Raw genomic sequence first — 18252 nt, 5'->3', positions numbered from 1 at the left:
TACAGACCACCACAGAGGGCGGGACACTTTGCTGCTCCAAGCCCCACAGCGTGTCAGAAAGGACATTCCCAGCCATGAAGGAAATGCACTTCCGAACCCTGCAGCTCTGAACTGCTCTGCTTTAAACCAGCATCTTTCAGTGCTGCAAACAGGCAGATCCCTACCAGCCCGTGTCCCAGCCTGACGCTTCCATTATCTGCTGTCACATCTTCCTTGAAGTAAGTTTTCCTGCATGGCTGGAGTAGCCAGCAAAACTGAAACCTGAGAAAGTCACATGTGGATGTCACTTAGACCAGCGCCCACAGGTTCGATGAAGATATCGCAAAGAGAAACAGCATCCTCATGACAGCATGGCCTTGGGCACAAACACCTCACGCAAAACTTTAAACACAACCCGCTTTTAAAACATTTGCACTCTCAACAGCCTGCAGAACAGTCCCCAAAACGCCAATAGCCTGAGGGAGTAGCGTATATCTAACAAAGGTGCCTGAAGCCGCAGCAGCTGGAATCCACACAGCACACCCTGCCATGAGCTTTTTTTAAGACGAACGAACAAACAAACAAAAAATACCCCAAACATCTGGGACCACTGCCCTAAACAATGCCTTTCTCCACCAGATGGAATCTCACGGCCACTCCAGAGGCTTTCTCTATGCTTGCTGCATCCTTGCACGATGAGCATCTTACCGTGTAGATGGCCAGAAGCGCCAGCTGGTTGTATGGGCGGCCGTTTTTGGGAGCAATTTGCTGAGCCTTCAGGTACCAGCTGAGGAAGGGAAGAACCAGAGAGACAGGTTTACTGAAAGGACATCAGGTTGCCTTCCTTGCTGTTAAAGGCACAGAAATCCCCTCGCAGCACAGCGTTGGCAGTCCTGCAGGGAACAGGCCCTTTGCACAAGTGCCCTCTGCCTGCAAGAGCGTGCACAGGCAGCCAGCCTGTGCCTGGCCTGAGCAGCAGTTGGGGCACAGGACAAGAGAGAGGGGCAGATACAGCTGCAGAAGGAAATGATCTTGGCTCAGCCGGAAGATGAGTATTTAGCCAGATCTACCAAGTGCTATCCCCTGTGAGGCTTCAGGCACAGAGAACAGGCTATTCAGGGAGCATTTCCCTCTCAGTTCCCTTTTTAGCTCCATGGCAGCTGGGACCAAACCCTCCATGTTCCTTAGCTCGTTCCCAATGTTTTCAAGATCCTTAATCATCCCAAGAGAAGAAGCATCCATTCAGTGACAGTCCATTCATCTCCTCTCTATTTTCCCTCAGTTGTATTATCCACTCTCCAGCTTGTATCATGCCACACAGATCCATCAACACTTTTCAGACACGTGATGAACCCATGTTCACTGTGTTCCTCCCAGCCTCCCTGAGATATCAGCATACTCCACGATGTCCACAGACCCCAAAATCAGCAGCTTTCCCTGCCCTGTTCTCCAAACCTCCACAGATTTCAGGGCTCCATTCCCCACGCTGGGCTCACTTGTCTCCTCCCAGTCTTTGCTCCAGAAAAAAAATATCAAAAAAACAAGAGTGACAAGAAGCAACACGTGCCAGTAACTCCTGATGCAGTCAGAACATATGGGCACATATGGGAACCTCTCCTAGCTGAAAAGCTACCAGAAAATACAAGTCAGTCTGCCAGCCTCAACAGCATAAACCCTCCCTGCTGCAGAATCAGCACAGGACAACGTCCACACTAGACGGCTGGAGGTTGAGTGGATCTGCTTGCTTGCTCTCCAAAAACAAAACAGCAAAACAGTCTAGGCTACATCTTTCAGCTTCACAGGACTGCAATACAACAGAGGCGTGGAAAGACTTCTTTGGCTAGAGGCAAGTTTAAGCGTGAAATGAGATACATTCCTCGTAGACAGAGGAAGAGCTGCGCTCAGCGCTACAGCGAAAAACACAATACCTGCGTGCCTTTCCGTAGTTTGCGGTGTCATTTGCTTGTTCTCTGTATCGGCAAATGTCCCCTTGACAAATCATACACCTCTGAGCACTGATCAGCGCATACTTCACCTGGAAAGAAGCATCCAGCACATCATGTGGGACCTGCACAGCCCTGGCTCACCTGCAGACCCAGCAAACACACAGGGACCGTAGGGAGCCAAGAGGAGGTCACTGACATGCTGAAGGTCTCTCAAAAGGACAGCAAAATGAAATGACAAGGCTCCATGGCACCGGTTCAGCATTTGTAGGGGCAAGCCAATCCCCTAAACACCTCCTCTTTTACAACAACATCCCATCCCTCTCCAGAAAAAGAGTTGTTCGGTCCATGACCAATTTGAGGACAGTTGTTAGACAGAAACATCTCTCTGGGGATGGAGCTGGACTAAAATATCCTTTCCCAGCTGTCCCTCGCACCTGCACTCACAGCTCAGGGCAATATGCTGTCAAGCATCAGGGAAGCAGTGCAACTGTTAGCTTTCCTTGTTCATTATTCTGCATTCCACGGACAGAAATAAGAGATGTTCAATATCTAAGGGAAAGCCAGGGTACCTTTGGACATTTCTTCCACTTTTTTAGCCCTGGTCACAGAGCTGGTCCAAAAAAAAAAAAAAGTTTTTCTTTGCAAAGGAAGCTAAGAAATGTTAATGCACCAGAGTTGGTTCAACAAGTTCTCTAACAGCTGAGAAAGATTCCCTGCAAACATACAGACATCTGTTCAGAGTACAGCTGCCTACCTCTTGGCAAGGGCAGCACACTGAGTTCAGCATGTTGCATGCGATTAACAGGATGAGAGCTCTCCAGGAGGAAGCCAACCTACCATTTTCCTCAGAGGCTTACTGCGGATGGCCATCCCATCCATATAGTCCTCTAGCTTGAACTGGTATGACACCTGCAGCTTCTGGAGTAGGCCATCAAAAAAAGAAGTGCCCTGCAAAACACACACATACTTGGATGTTACAACCTTTCTGATGACAAGCACAAAACCACCACACCATCCCTGCCATGTGCAAGAAAGAAGGTCCCTCTCCCTGGGGTTTGGGCTGTTTTTCTTCAGAAAACAACAAGGAGGTTGGGGGATCTCCAGCCTCAGAGGTTTACAAGACTGAGCTAGACAAAATCAAGACTGACCTGATCTCGTGTTGGAGGAGTCCTGCCTTGAGCAGGAGGCTGGACTTCCCACCAACCTAATTCTATAAAACACATCCTCTTGGATCTGTCAGCCTACTTTCTACAAAGAATAAACCAAGCAAAACAGTTTAATGGAATGACTTTCAAGCAAATTTAATAAAGATGCCACAAACACCTCCAGGAACGCTTTTGTTTATTTCCACTTCAGGGCATTCATTTCATTTTAGCTTAAATCAACTTATAATTATTAAACCACGCTTGTTTTGGTGTATTTTAATTATAACAAATGTCCACCTGGACCTACATCTGCCACACTAAACCATAATCTGTCTGAGCATTCTCCTTGCACAAGGATGGCCTAAGGCACAGAAACATGAATATTATCAAGAAGTTACACCATCCCATTCTAAACACCAGCCAATCCCAGGTTTAGTGGGGTTTGGGGATGTTTTTGTCTTCTTACCTCATCTAGAAGCTGGAGCAGTTTATTCCGAATTTCTTGGGCATTTTCCCCCTGAGGGTCCTTGAGAAGCTGCCGGAATTTCTCAATCACCTGGTAAAAGGCATTCTTCCACAGCAGCTGGTCCACATTCTGGGTATCGGAGAACTCAATATCCATCAGGATACACCGTTCGTAAAGCTGCAGCATCTCCACCCTACGGTGAAACACAATCAGTGGTCAATACAACAGCAACTGCCCAGCCCGGGCCCAAGCTGCCAGGGCACACGTGCTGAGCCACCTGCTGCTTTTCATCCAGCAAGCAGGAGATACCAGCAGTTCAGCTCACACGCTACAGCAAATCGACGCTTCCGCACATGTCCCAGAGGGAGATGGGAGCTGTTGCAATCAAATGTCCTTCCTGCTCCAGGAGGGCAAATCTGAAAGGTCCGTCTCCCTTTTACATATGGATCAGGGCCTGGCAAAGAGCTCTGCTACAGCTCTGCCACTGGGAAGAGCAAGGCACAAGTGTCTCCTGATACTGACGCAAAGAAAGCTTCACTAAGGGCAAATCATGCCTGACAGATTTGGGGTTTTTTTTGTGACCAGCAGGTCGAGGGAGGTGATCCTGCCCCTCTACTCCACTCTGGTGAGACCCCACCTGCAGTACTGCATCCAGCTCTGGGGGCCCCAGTACAGGAGAGACATGGAGCTGTTGGAGCGAGTCCAGAGGAGGCCAGGAAGCTGATCAGAGGGCTGGAGCACCTCTCCTATGGGGACAGGCTGAGAGAGTTGGGATTGTTCAGCCTGGAGAAAAGAAGGCTCCGGGGAGATCTAATTGCGGCTGACCAGTACCTGAAGGGGCCTACAGGGAAGATGGTGAGGGACTGTTTATCAGGGAGTGTAGTGACAGGACAAGGGGTAATGGGTTTAAGCTGAAGGAGGGTCGATTTAGATTAGATGTTAGAAAGAAATTCTTTGCTGTGGTGAGGCACTGGAACAGGTTGCCCAGAGAAGTTGTGGAGGCCCCGTCCCTGGAAGTGTTTAAGACCAGGCTGGATGAGGCTTTGGGCAACATGGTCTAGTGGAGGGTGTCCCTGTCCACAGCAGGGAGGTTGGAACTAGATGATCTTTAAGGTCCCTTCCAACCCAAACCATTCTATGATTCTATGATAAAGCGTGCACTGCCAGGCTCTGCTCCTTCTGAGCACAAAGTCTGGCTACTAAGGGCCAGGAACAAACACACCAAGAACCAGAGGGGTAGGAGAGGTATTGCCATTAAAAAAATCCCCACCTCCCTTCTATCCAACCAAAATACACAGCCGAAACAGAGACCTGGCTTCCTCAAAAAAGAATGAGAGCTGGGAACATCACACCTGAAGGAAATAAAGCCTCACAGTCCCAGAAATCACATTTCCCTCACCAGCTACCTACAGCCTTGCCCAGATGCCAGAGCAGAATTCCTCTCCTGAATTTAATAAAATAGTTCGAGACTAGAAACAGCTCCGCAATACATGGGGCGAGTTTACCGTAAAGCAGATGCTCAGCTGCTGCTGCCTTGGCAGCCTTATCCCTTATAATGCTTTGAGCCCTACAGAGAGCAATACAACAGCGTAGAGATGGTAAAGCCTGGAGCGAAGCCAGATGGCAATGTCTGGAAGAGTCTGACAGAACAAGAGGGCCAGCCGTGCCTACGCTCCCAGGGCAGGGTGGGCTTCACATGGGCACAGCAGCACTGCGCAGGCTTTCCTCTCCCTCCAGACAACAGCTCTGGGTGACCTTGACACCTCGAGGAAGACCTGAAACCTCCAGTGCTGCTTCAAGCGCAGACATATCCCACCCTGTGGTCTATAGCGCAAGTCCCCAAAACGCAGAACAAGCCCTGAAATGAGCTCACCTGCTAGATTTGCTGCCAGTCAGCTCTGAAAATAAGTCTCCAGAGAAGCCCCAGAGACACAGAGGTCACAAGTAAATATGAAACACGCTAAGTTGAAACTCGCTCCAGCCATGTTAACTACCCTCCAGAGCACCAGTGTCATTTCTCTCTCGGTAGCTGGCGTCACCGGGCTACTCCCACTGGAGTGCCGTATGTCACAGGGTTGAGCAGTGTCAAGAGCAAAACTACCCAGTGCTGGAAAAGCGCTGTCACGGTTACACAGCATCAGGAACCCACGCAACACTTCGCAAGCACAAGCCGATAGTCGCCACCCCTGAAGCCCACAATGCAAATCAGACAGCGGATAACTGAGGACAGGTAAGAAAGCAGAAGTCAGGCAGCAAATACTGAAAGCACGTGAGAGCACTGGAACCGAGAGAAATAACTCCAGCAAGAGCAAGAAGAACCCAAAAGCTGCAGTGGGTGCTCATCCTGCTCCTTCACGTCCCTGCGACATGGGCAAGGCATTCCACAACCACAAGAAGCCACAGCTTAGCTCCCAGCCCAGGCAAATGATATCTTCACCCACAGTTTCCTTCTGATACCCACACACCACTTGCACATGCCAAACAGACCTAGCAGATCAAAAGCTAGCGAGCCACTGCCCAGTCTCCCAGTCCCTGAGTGAGACTTTGATGTCTCCAATATACCAGATCCCTAAAAAGACACCGTTCTCTGGATAACAGTTCTGGAAATGACTCAGTCACACAACCCTCTCCAGCACAGCCACAAACCTCAGCTGGGCCATCTTCTCCAGCCCCTCTGGGCTGATGCGGTCTCTGGAAAGCAGATTGCTGAGCTGCTGCTCCTGGTTCCCAGCCTCACGGAGGAGTTTGCTAAGCTCCTGCTGCTGCATGTTCCGCATCTGTTGCTCCATCTCAGGGCTCAGAGGAGTCGGGGGGAGCGGGCCGCACATGTACTGCCCCGCCTGGCTGGGGTACCCAGGGTAATAGGCTCCTGGGTACACACCGTTGCTTGGACCCATAGGATACTGCAGGGAGTACCCTCCGTAAGGATACTGTGGGCCTTGGCCGGAGGCCCGAGGGTAATAGTAAGGGTTGTCAGAGTTTTGGAACTTATAGTAGGATGTCTGGGCCTGGCGGGCTTCCCCCCAGGAGGTGGGGCTGACTTCATCGTCCGTGTCTAGGAAGTGAAGCTGAGCGGTTTGGCTCTTCAGGGCGGGTTTTTGGTCTGGGTTGTTGGGGTCCCACAGCCTGCGAGCAGTGCCGCCTCGGCCCCTGCTTCGGGGGCCTTTACAGCCAGCCCCGCCGAGCAGGAGCCTGGGCCCAGGGTGACTGGGTTCAGGGGAGCCCGCGGTGCTGGCAGAGAGGTCCATGTTGGCAGGCAGGAACAGAATCCCACGGCCCCTCCCCTGGGGCTCTCTGCTCTGGCTCCTCGCCTCCGACGCCTCTGAATCATTGCAACTAACAAACGCCTTCAGGGGCTTTTTTTTATCTGTATCTGCCAGACTGACATCCCTGTTCATAGTCTTGCTGTCAAACGTGACTCGAAAGGATCCCTTGACTTCCCTGCCATTGCTGCTCCACTCGCTCTCACTCCGAGAAGCTCGACTCTGCTCTGAACACTTTTTCTTGTCTGAATTCCTGCTGGAGACATATACTTCTGCCTCATCGATTCTGTCATCGTCCAAGGAGTCAGTGGAGGACGTGGAGAGCTGCTTCCTAGGACGTATTCTTTCTCTGGCACGCTCCTGCCGCCTCTCCACCCCATCCACGAGTGGGGCTCCATCTACGCTGTTGTTGCTTCCAGCTGAGCTTGTGCTGCAGGTGCGGTACCGGCTCCGCCGCTTGTCAGAGCGGGAATACCGTTTGGTCGAGGCCAGCTTCCCCTGCATCACCTCGTTACTTGTTCTCCTTATCCTCTCGCCTCGCTCTATTCGTCTTTCTTTTTCTCCCCTTGAGGCTTTCACTCCTTCCCCTGCCTGGCTCCCCTCTCTATCCTCCTTGCTCGATTTGCTTTTCCTGTTATTGTCTTTTCCAGTACCTTTCTCAGTCTCTTCGTCTCTCTCAACTTTCAGCTGCTCCATCTTATTGGTGACTTCCTCAGTAGCTGACCGCTGCGATGGTTCTTTGGCAGCTGAATGCAGGCGTTTCCCAGGCTGGTAAATCTGCTGGTCCGGCTTCTTAGTTCTCCTGGTGGTCTTAGGACACCACTCATCCGGAGCAGGCTGCTTGGGCAAGTTCTCCTGGCTCTGAAGACCACCTTTAGTCTCTGCCTCTTCATTTTTCTGTGAAGGACCATTCTGCTTGGGGCCATCACCTTTGCTGAAATCCTCCATGACTGGAGCCCCTCCTCCCAAAGGGCCCCTGTCACCGGCACTCTCCTCCTCAGCTGTGCTCCTCTCCTTCTCCAAAGCCTCGTGCTTTGGCAGCACAAGTTTGCTCCTCAGTCGGGAGAGACCAGGCTTGTAAATCTCCAGGTCTGGGCGTCTGTTGTCTTTGCGATGCCTCGGTTCCTTCACTTCCTTCATGTTTTCTGGGGAAAAATGGAGATAAGGAAGTTATTCCCACCACAAACCAGCCAGGGATAACGAAAATATCGTGACAAATATTCAATAGGAAGTATTAAATAAAGGCAAAGAGCCTATCACCCTCAGGGCAGATACAAGAGAACGGATCTGAAATCCTCTGTCAGTGTTTACAGGACATCACAGAGCAAGAATAGGAAATGATAAAGTGTAACAAAGCTGACCAAATCCCTGGCCTGATTCGCTTACAAAACACATCCTGCAACAGGTTTTGCCTCAAAGCACCAACAAGCTGAGAAAGGGACAGATAAAGCACAATGCAAGACTTGAACATTCGTACGCAAGTACCAGACAAAAAGTTTTAGCGGCAGAGGTGTCGGTAGCAGCTGGCGCAGGAGCCCTTCTGTCCCAGGTGCTGCCTTCTCCAACAGCCCCCCTGCTCTGCCAAGGGATCATTTTTAATCAAAGACGCGTTCCCCCCCCCCAGCTCAGTAACGTTTTTCTCCTCCTCTCTATAACTGTATTTACACAAAAACTCATTAAAGAACACAGCCCGGACGATGCGTAATTAAACGTTTCACCACAGCCGGGCTGTTAGGCGGTGCTTTTCCTCAACTCGTTCCTCCTGTCAGTAACTTGCTCCAGCCCGTACCACCGCCCCTCCGCCACACGAAACCCACCGCTACCAGGGGCTCGGCCCCGGACAGTCCCCGAGGGAGCAGAGCACCGACCGGAGCCCGGGGCAAAGCCGTGCCGGGGGCCCCGCAGCCTCCCAGCGGCCCTGTTCTCAGCGCGTCGGCGTTTGTGTACTCTCACCCCGGCGACAACCGTGTCCGGGGCAACGCGGGCCCGGCGGGGTGGCGGCCCTGTCCCGGCTCTTACCCCAGCCCCAACCGGGTGGTGCGGCCGAGGGGCCCGGCCCGCCCCCGGGCAGGTGCCGCTAAGGGGGAAGGCCTAAGCGGCGGCAGCTCCCGGCTCCCACCACCGTCCCGCCGGTCCCCGCCATCCCCTCACCTCGTTCACCGCCGGCCGCAGCGCGGGCCTGCGCCGCCACCATGTCCCGCAGCTCGGCGGCCGAGACGCGGACTCGCTCCAGCCCCTCCGCCATCTTCCCTTCACCGGAGGGGGGCGGGACGGGCGGACGGCGGCCGCGCAGGGCCAAAAGTGCCGTCGGGCGCATGCGCGTTGCCCCCCCCCGGGGGTCGTGGGCCGCGCAGCACCGAGCACATGGCCGGGCCGCCCCGCCTGGCGCTGGCCGACGTCCGGGCGGCTGCGGGGCGGCTGCGGGGCCGGCTGTACCGTACGCCCCTGCTCACCAGCGGGAGCCTGGACCGTCTGGCCGGCCGACGGCTGCTTTTCAAGTGCGAGCTCTTCCAGAAGACCGGCTCCTTCAAGGTGCGCAGGGACAGTGGCCACGGCGTGGCCCCCGGCCAGCCTCCAGGCAAAGGTCGCTTCTTCCGCGGGAGAAACTTGCTTTCCGCCGGCATCCGCCAGCCCTCGCAGCAGACGTGGCTCACGGGGGCTGCGCTGCTTCCCAGGGCACCGGGGGAGGCTGCAAGGAAGGAGATTCTCTATTGCCCACGCAGGTTCCTGGGGCAGCAGCGCTGATGGTGCTGCGCTCTCCTTCCAGATCCGCGGTGCGCTCAACGCAGTTAGGAGCCTCGTTGAGGAAAGCGAGCGTGCCGGAGCGGTGCTGCCCCGGGCCGTCGTGACGCACAGCAGTGGGAATCACGGCCAGGCGCTCGCCTGCGCTGCCCAGGCAGAAGGTAACGCGTATCCCAACCTCCCGCGCCGTCCCAGAGAGCGGCCGGGCAAGGAGGCACGGGGCCGGGGTAAAAGCAGAGCTGATTCCTGGGCAGAGGCAGCTCCAGGCACCCAGCTCTACCAGCCCTAGAGATCAGCAGGGTGTCCCTCTCCTGAATGGGAGCTAGCATAGACAAGGCACACATCGCTCCTGCAGAGCCAAGTGGCTGCTTGTGGCTTTTTTGCTGTTGGATTTGCCACTTCTTTCGTCACACAGGGATTCCTGCCTACATCGTGGTGCCCCGGACAGCCCCGCACTGTAAGCAAGCCGCCATCCGCGCCTACGGTGCCACACTGGTGCCGTGCGAGCCCTGCGACAAGGTAAGGGACGGCGGAGACTGGCCAGGGACACGGCCCAGCCAGACTGAGAGGTGACCATCTGCGCTCTTCCCTTAGTCCAGAGCTGAGACAGCAGCTCGCGTGGTCCAAGAGACAGGAGGAGTCATGGTGCACCCCAACCAGGAGCCAGCGGTGATGGCAGGGCAAGGCACTATTGCCCTGGAGGTGCTGGAGCAGGTGAGGGAAACACAGGGCCTGGACCCAGCCCGGGGCTCTGCTCCTGGCAGGCAGAGGCACAGCAAAAGGAGCACTCACGCTTCCTTTCCGCACAGGCACCCGAGGTCAATGCAGTGGTGGTTCCCGTCGGAGGTGGAGGAATGATTGCGGGAATAGCAGTTGCCATCAAGGTAGGCAACAGCTCATCCCGTGAGCTGCATCTCCCTGAGGGAAGGGCAGGGCTCCCAGACAGGCAGCAGCTGTGGAAATCTGGGTGCCTGGGGTCTGCACGGCAGCAGCGTGGCGTACTTGGCCCCCTGCGCACACGGCAACAGCAGACAGGCAAACACTAGTTTAAACCGAGCGGCTCCTCCTGCCCTCCGCAGGCTTTGAGACCAGATGTGAAAGTGTTCGCTGCTGAGCCATGCAATGCAGACGACTGTTACCAGTCCAAGATAAGAGGGGAACTGACCCCCAACCTTCACCCACCCGATACCATCGCAGATGCAATTAAAACCAGCATCGGACCAAACACATGGCCCATCATCAAGGATTTGGTTGATGATGTCCTGACAGTCTCGGAGGACGAAATCAAGGTAAACGCTCCCAGCTCCCTTCTCACGGTAGCTGCCAGCAGGCACCTGCCTCTGTCTGTGCTCTGCCCCTCCACTCTCCCAGGGCAGCACCAGCCCCTGCACACCACCGCAGCTGTGCAACACCCACAGTCTCCAGCTGGAAAGGGCTGGCAGAACCTCTGCTCCCCCTTCCCAAATGCTGCAGGGAGATGTGCACACGCAATGCCCTCCGCAGCCCTGGAGCAGCCTGTCCTTGCTGCTGGGATGACAGCTGCTGCTCTGTCCTGACAGCAAGCCACACGGCTGGTGTGGGAAAGGATGAAGCTGCTGATTGAGCCAACAGCAGGTGTGGGAGTGGCGGCCGTGCTCTCGGAGCAGTTCCGGGCAGTCCCCCGGGAGGTGGAGAACGTTTGCGTCGTGCTGTGTGGGGGAAACGTGGACCTGAGCTCCCTGACCTGGCTCACAGACCTCCCTGGGAAAGCAGAATGAGAACGGAGCGGCATCTCAAGCGACAGAAACCTCATTCTCAATTTGTACAGTCTGGTTTGCGCACTACTAAAAACAGATGAACAATCCCAAGTGTTTGAAAATTTTTGTGGAGGGATAAGGGAAGCTGGCGTTGGTCTCTACAGCACAGAGTCACTTGGTTCCACCACAAAGGGTCACTACTGGGGTCTGAAAACAAAGCAGTGCCTGTTTTCCCTTCCCTGGCCACCCTGCTCTGGGACAGGCCTCCAGTGAGCTGCGTTCAGTCAATCTCCCTGGCTGCTACTTCGCCCTTCTTTGTCAGCATCAACAACAACTTCCAGCAAATTCCTGTCCCTGAAACAGCAAAATCCCCAGACCCACTGCTACAGCAGGGCAGGAGAGAAAGACAACAGCCCCAGCAGGCCACGGGGTTCACAAGAAGAGGGGTGCACACAGCCTCCCCCTTCGGCCTCCACAACCGGCCACCACCAAGACACAGGCACTTAGATGATTTTTAAAACATTTTCCATTAAAATAAATAGCTGTAGCTGGTACCTGAGCAGCAGCTGGTGAGACAGCTGCCCCTGTACAGACCCCAGCAGTAACACGTCCAAGAGACCAGTGCTGTCCTTACTGTGCACGGGCTGAGAACAGCATCCAGGGAGCTAAGGCACAAACTGCGTTAGCCACGCCAGAGATTTAATCCATTTCCACCTCCTGCACTGGCAGCGCGCTCTCGCTCCTCACCCATGGCACGGGCTCCGGAACATGGGGGTCATAAGTCCATTTAGGAAAAACACGCTTGTAGAGGTTCAGAAGCACAGTGTCCTGGGACTTTAGCTGTCCATCGAAGTGGCACTTCATGTGACCATGGGTCCCTAGGCAGAGAGCAGAAGAGGCCGTTAGCTGTCTCTCTTGCCCAGGAGAGCCACATCCTGCCCAGTACCACAGAGAGAAACACAGAACCAAACCTACCCAATGGCTCCTTGATGTGTCCTCTACGACCCCACTTTGTCCTCAGCTCCACCGGCTTAAACCACATCACATCCTCTGGAGATCAAAACACAGAAGGCAGGTAAGAAACAGGCTTTGCTGCACCAACACAACTGCTCCCAGAGGGGCAGGAGCTCTGCTTCCACATCCCCTCTTCCCACCACACAGAGACAGGCCATACCTCTGTTAAAGAACATGTATCGCACGACAGCCGTCTTGGTAAAGATCTTAAAAGGATGGCCGCTGAGCACCAGCCGCTTGATGACGATTCTGTCTGGGTCCACAGAAAGCAGAGAACCCGTGGCGATGAGGTCGTGCATTCCTGCAAGGCAGAGTCACTAACATACCAGGGCAGCGCCACAGAAGGTGCCTCCATCACCTCCTCCCCCACGACGACTCCCTTCCCCAAAGTGTCCCAGGCCCAGAGCAAGCCCACAGCAGGGACAGGCAAAGGTGCCAGTGATAACGGGGACGGAAATGCATTAATCCTCTCAAACAGCATGAAGGGGACAGCTTTTGCAAGTCATACTTTCTGGATAGGTGCACTTGTGTGGTATGGCAATGGCCAGCTACCATTTGTTTCCCAGACACCATGTCTTCAGCACTTACCAACTTACCATTACTTCTCTGTTTAAAAAGAAGGACTGAGGCAGGAGGGAAAGTGATGGGAGCATAAACAGTCACCACCAGGGCAGCATCCGGGCGCAGGAAACGCTCCAGTTTGTGCTTATCAGCTAGGACAGAACAGCAATGATCAAGTTCAGGCCCACAGCAGCCCTCGAGCTCTGGGAAACCCCACCAAGCCCGTTCCTTCCTGGCAAACAGACTCTGCGCTTTAGGAAAACAGGTCACACACACACCGCCTCTGCTGGCACAGTGTCTGGGAATGAAGGTGATCCTCTGAGCTACCAGCTCACTGCGTGGAACATGCCACCACCTTGCCTAGACCAGGGAGCCACCTTGCTCAAGCCCTTCCACTCCCCGCTATTTAGTGCCTCCCCCTGGAAGCCTCAGAGCCTAGGAGTGAGTCTTCAGAAGAGTCCTTCAGCCAGGTTCAGACACCATGGCTAAGACATCACAGGCTTCCTGCCCTAGAAACCCCAGCCCTGGCGTACCTGTGCCCACCCCACCGGTCCCTCACAAACCTGAGGTGTGCTGGGAGAACAGGGGGGATGCTCGGAAGCGCCTGAACCCACAGTGAAAGATCAGCTCCTCCTTCGCCCTCACTGGCTCACTGTTGCTCGGATGCCGCCGCACCAGGAAATTCAACACGGACATCTGGAGGAGAGGCAGCACAGTGAGGGGCTGACAGCAGGGCTGGCAAACAACCACGGTGGCCAGAGCAGAAAGCAACGGGACACTGCAGCGGGGACAAATGTCCTTGACAACGGCTTCCCAAAAAAACACTGGTCACCAATGCAGACACCTCAGCCAGGCTCGGACACTTGAGCCTAAACACCCCTGGCAGCTTCAGCCTCCTCTGACCAAAGGGAAGGTCCTGCTTTGAAATGCGAACGATGCAGGGAGATTTCAACCCAAACCCTCTGCAGCCAGAACTTCTCCAACCCAGACAGCCTGAGGGAATCAGACAAGGAGCTGCACACCTACAAGGTATCAGCAGGGTTGTATTTAGTCACCTTTTGTTCGTGGGGAAGCAGTGAGAACAGGACTAAGGGCTTCCCTTCTTTGAAACTTTCCATCACGGAGACAGGGACATTGCAGACATGAAGCGTAACATACCAGCCAACCTGCCAAGAGAGGATCGGTTGTGAATACTTCTCTCAATAGATAACTCGGCCACCGCCCTGCCAAGTCCTTCCTACTAGGAGCAAGAGAAGAGGGAGTTACCGAGGCTCCTTCAGTCTCCTCTTTCTCAATTTGTCGGAAGAGGTGCTTTCTGGTTCGGGAGAAGTCCTGGAACTGGAAAATCCTAGCATAGTCCCTTGGGAGATTCTCTTTGGGGTCCCATGGAGAAGTGCGGAAGCTCTTCAGCCCCCTGTACTTCTGGAACCTAAAAACCAAATAACAGGAAAGACAAACTACTTCACAAATCAAGGTGTTTGGCCAGCACCTGCTGTGGTCCTCAGGGACTCACACCTTCAGAGGGCAAAGGGAGCAAAGCAAACCTTAGCTCTCAGAGAAGATCTTTGTGCAGGGAGAGCTAGAAACAGTAGCCAAGTCCCCAGATAACCTGCCCTTGCATCAGGGCTCTGCTGTCCTCCTCCCTCTCCCAGGTCAGGACCCAGCTCGCTCTGCCACAGGAAGCTGCCCAGGCCCACCTGCTGCCTCCCCTGGAAGCCTCAGAGCCTAGGAATGATTCTTCAGAAGAGTCCTTCAGCCAGGTTCAGACACCACGGCTAAGACATCACAGGCTTCCTGCCCTAGCGCACCAAACTAAACAGAAAGGCGCCTTCCAGCCCCTCTCCCAGCAAAGCATCCCGTTTCTTACCGGACTCTGGCAGGTACATCACGTGGAGTGTCCACCTCATCCGGAAACATTTCATCCATTCTCTCCTGCTTGTATCTCTCCAGCATCTGTTCATCTTCCTCCACCTTCTCGTCGTACTGATCGTCCCGCAAACACTCGGAAACAGTCATGGTCTCACATTCCTCCTCTGCAGGGTCCTCTTCCTCCTCACCGCTTTCCCCCTCCTGACACAGAGGACAGCAGAGAGCCGGTGAGCACACATGCTCTGTTCACATCCAGTGCGAACCCTGCGCGTACTCGCACTGTGTGAATTACGCCCCCAGCTACACCAGTCCCTCATTTCTGTATCTAATAGGCCAAAGAAGCAACATGACACACGGGAGAGATTTAACAATGGAAATCCAGGCAAGTCCTGGCTTTGTGTTGTGTCCCTGCACAGAGCAAGCTGGAAGGACAGGATTGTCCCTAGGATATGCAACAGCACCCTGGAGATCACCTGCAGTATCAGCTCTTGGGGGTACCTGGGAAACTGCCTCTTCCATCATATCATCATCAATGTCGTCATCATCGTCGTCATCATCATCTTCCTGATTACCCTCTTCATCATCCACAATCCAGGCAGCCTGGTACTTGGATGTGCCTTTGGGGACCTTCACCACCTTCCTGTTTGCCTTCAGAGAAGCTGTAGGATTCCCACCAATAGTTAATACAGGAACAATCCTCCTTTTCCTCAGCAACATTTACACAGCCAAGATCAGCTCTAGACCAGAATCGCCGTTTCCCGCACAGAATTTGTCAGGGCGCAGAAAACGCAGTTAAAACGTAACCCTGCTAACTGCCAAGCACAACACACAGCCCAGTAGTCAGGTGGTGGGACGAGGAATGGAAGCCCTGGGCTCCCAACTAGCACGTTTCTTCACAGCCACCCTCAGCCATCTTAGTGACAGAAGATTTCTAACAACCCTCCTAACAGGGACAAGGAAAAGGTACAGAAATACTGCTGCTACTCACCCTCTGCTTCTTGCAGTTCTTCTTCAGTAGGCCACGTCTGCTCCCCTTCCATAGGATCAGGAACCACTTCTGACTGCAAAGACTCCTGCTTGTTTGGATCTGCCTTCATCAGGACCTTAACATCTTCCTCCATCTCATCAGTACCATTTACAGAGTCATCCTGGAGGGCAAGAGCAGAGTTCCCAGCTGTGAATACACCTAACTGAAGGCGGCAGCCAGTCCGAAGCGAAATTCCCTTCAGTATCACGTTCATTACGTCATAACGTAACCTTCCTTACGTGCTGTGGGCAAAGAACCTCAGCTCAGCAGCAGAACACCACCCTACTGCCTCTGACACAACTCCCTTTCCCCTCCCCTTGACCACATACACCCAGCCGTATTTTCCTGATGAAAGTTTAAAATCTCATGTTCTACCAGGACCGGCAAAGTTCTGACCTCCCACACACCTGTACCTCCATGTCCTGACTCCTCTTCTGTCCTTTAATCACTCGGGGGTTCAAAGAGAGGGGATCAGGGGGTGAATCGACCTGGCTCATCTGGAAGTCTCCATGCCCCACAATATGCACCAGGCTGTTCACGTCGAGGGTCTGTCCCCGGACAAAGCCAGACACCTTCAAGGTCCCAACCAGGTCGCTTTCCTCACCGGGGACAAACTCAGCAGCATAGGCGAGCAGGTGAGCCCGCCTGTCCCGAAAAGCGAGGTGCCGCTGCTTCTGGGTGGCAAGGTGCCTCAGCAGCAGCGAGGACTCCTGCTCCGTGGTCAGGGGGAAGAGCTTGGCATCGGGAAAGCGCTTCTCAATGGCCCTGGCAAGTTTCTTCCTGGCATCTATCCTCTTCTTAGGTGGCAAATCAGTGCCCCCCGGGACAGCAAGAGCTACCAAGCAGCGCACAGAACAGAGTTCAGGATCAGACGGTAAATCTTCTTACACCCCTTTTACCAAGCATTAACACAAAGTCAGATATCAGCAACCCAAATAACCAGACCGTAGATTCACACCACAAGTTACAAAGGCAGTTTCATCCATTCAAAAGAACAATCAGGACAGAAAATCCTGTCTTTAGAGGTAAGATTTTTGAGACTAAATAAGACCATGGAGATAAGGACCCAGGAACTGAACTTAACAGGAAAGCATCTGAACCCCTTCGCTCTGCAGGCCTGAATAACCGTTACACCGCTAACCACCACCACACGCCCAGAAGTCTAAACCTGGAACACCCTGTTTATCTCCAGCACTCCTCCACCAGCGTAGTAGCACAAGACACCATGAGAATGGCATTCACCCAACTGGCCTATGCTCAGAAACAAAGACCTGTGGTCACATATTAACATATGGAGTTTTTAATTATTGCAACAGCAAATCCCCATCGAGCACCCTCTCAACCTGTGCCCCACCAGAAGCCCTAGATGTTTCTCACCATAACTGGGGAGCCCCTGTGCGAAGAGGCAGGAGAGGCAGTGCTCTCCTGCGCTGTCCCAGCCATCTGCGGGATCCAAGATAAACAGGAGGGAGTCGGCAACCTTTGCTAGGTCTAAGACAGCATGAAGGTCCCCTGCACACAAAACACCTCTGTTACCGAGGCTGCCAGGGGTATGAAGCCAAGAACCACACCAACAACGGTGTTTCCTCACCTGCCTCTGCTGTCACAAAGCGCCAGCGCTGCTTGAGTCGGGGGCAGAGGAGTGCAAAGCCACCGGCTTTCCCCTCATCCACACGGACAACAGCCGAGTCCTGGCTCTGCAGTAAGCGGAGGGTGTTGTGGGCTGCAGCCTTGCTGTGCAGCGGCACCAGAACCACGAGGTGTGGGGGCCCATCCCTACTGCCCAAGCTCCGCTTCTCTGCCAGCACCTGTGGGCACAAGTGCAGAGCATGAACCCCGGCCCCAATCCAGTTCCTATCCCACCCCTCAGATCACGACTGGATCCCTCTACTGCTCGACCCGAACCCACTCGGTCCATTAACATCCCACTTGCCCCAAACCGAACTGACCCCGGCGCCCATTCCTGTCCCAGCTCCTGAACCCCCCCGCAAAGACCCAAACGGGTCCGGTCCCCACAGACACACACCCGCATGGGGACCCACACCGGCCCGATTCCCGCTCCTCCCTGCCCCCTCGCAACGACCCGAACCGACCCGTTTCCCGCTCCCTCCCCCACATCAGAGCCGGCCCGGTTCCCCCACGGCCTTTACCGCCTCCTTGCGCTGCCGGCGGAGCTGCAGCGCCTGGTGCCGCCGATCCACCCTGTTGAGGTCGCGGAGCCGACGGCGGGGCTGGGCCTTGACGGAGACGCGGCCTGCGGGGAAGAGAGCGGTCAGACGGGCCGCGGCGGGCAGGGCCGACGGGAAACTCGGCCAGAGCCACCCCGCCTCACCTCCAGCGCGGCGCTGCGACGACCCGCTGTGCTTCCCGCCCTTGTGCGCCTTGTTCTGCTGCTTCAGCGGCCCGGGCCGGTGGGCGCCCGCCGCCACCATGCTGCCTCCTCGCTGCCGCCTCAGCGCTTCCGCTCACGTCACTTCCGGCGCGGCGAGAGGCACGCCGGGAGC

General features: G+C 54.7%; 3 protein-coding genes and 2 non-coding genes across 8 annotated transcripts in view; 1 reads left to right on the top strand and 4 right to left on the bottom strand.

The window, feature by feature from the left end:
* Positions 1–11949, bottom strand: part of SMG6 (SMG6 nonsense mediated mRNA decay factor) — a 117524-nt gene extending 105575 nt beyond the window's left edge. For 2 of the 3 annotated variants that reach the window (XM_075771255.1, XM_075771256.1), the window contains exons 1-6: positions 8951–9052; positions 6183–7944; positions 3537–3729; positions 2763–2873; positions 1908–2014; positions 688–766 (exon numbers count right to left, since the gene is read on the bottom strand). In XM_075771255.1, coding sequence (XP_075627370.1) covers positions 688–766; positions 1908–2014; positions 2763–2873; positions 3537–3729; positions 6183–7944; positions 8951–9044 — 2346 coding nt within the window. In that variant the 5' untranslated portion in view covers positions 9045–9052. Of the gene's footprint in view, positions 1–687; positions 767–1907; positions 2015–2762; positions 2874–3536; positions 3730–6182; positions 7945–8950; positions 9053–11832 lie in introns of those variants that run through there. The other variant, XM_075771257.1, reaches the window with a different exon arrangement.
* SRR (serine racemase) lies at positions 9136–11384 on the top strand. The gene is made up of 7 exons (XM_075771273.1): positions 9136–9331; positions 9567–9702; positions 9957–10060; positions 10136–10255; positions 10351–10425; positions 10621–10830; positions 11101–11384. Exons 1-7 carry the CDS (start codon positions 9164–9166, stop codon positions 11296–11298), a joined length of 1011 nt encoding a protein of 336 aa, XP_075627388.1. The 5' UTR covers positions 9136–9163; the 3' UTR covers positions 11299–11384.
* Positions 11786–18238, bottom strand: TSR1 (TSR1 ribosome maturation factor). Of its 2 annotated transcripts, none has more exons than XM_075771263.1 (15): positions 18081–18238; positions 17899–18002; positions 17340–17556; positions 17126–17260; positions 16156–16583; positions 15710–15869; positions 15220–15380; positions 14720–14922; positions 14119–14281; positions 13908–14018; positions 13416–13548; positions 12888–13004; positions 12452–12592; positions 12253–12327; positions 11786–12155 (listed from the first exon to the last, which is right to left on the bottom strand). In XM_075771263.1, exons 1-15 carry the CDS (start codon positions 18178–18180, stop codon positions 11977–11979), a joined length of 2427 nt encoding a protein of 808 aa, XP_075627378.1. In that variant the 5' UTR covers positions 18181–18238; the 3' UTR covers positions 11786–11976. The 2 variants fall into 2 exon arrangements, with proteins under 2 accessions (XP_075627378.1, XP_075627379.1); XM_075771264.1 differs by having other exon boundaries at positions 16162–16583.
* Positions 13268–13360, bottom strand: LOC142604599 (small nucleolar RNA SNORD91 family). The gene has a single exon (XR_012838453.1). It is a non-coding gene; the product is annotated as a small nucleolar RNA SNORD91 family (small nucleolar RNA).
* Positions 14558–14650, bottom strand: LOC142604598 (small nucleolar RNA SNORD91 family). The gene has a single exon (XR_012838452.1). It is a non-coding gene; the product is annotated as a small nucleolar RNA SNORD91 family (small nucleolar RNA).
* Positions 18239–18252: the final 14 nt, after the last annotated feature.

The sequence above is a fragment of the Balearica regulorum genome, chromosome 19 (genome assembly GCF_011004875.1).
Source record: "Balearica regulorum gibbericeps isolate bBalReg1 chromosome 19, bBalReg1.pri, whole genome shotgun sequence".
Taxonomy (NCBI): Eukaryota; Metazoa; Chordata; class Aves; order Gruiformes; family Gruidae; genus Balearica; species Balearica regulorum.
Note: the sequence above shows the minus strand (reverse complement) of the source record. Positions and strands in the feature narration are given on the sequence as shown.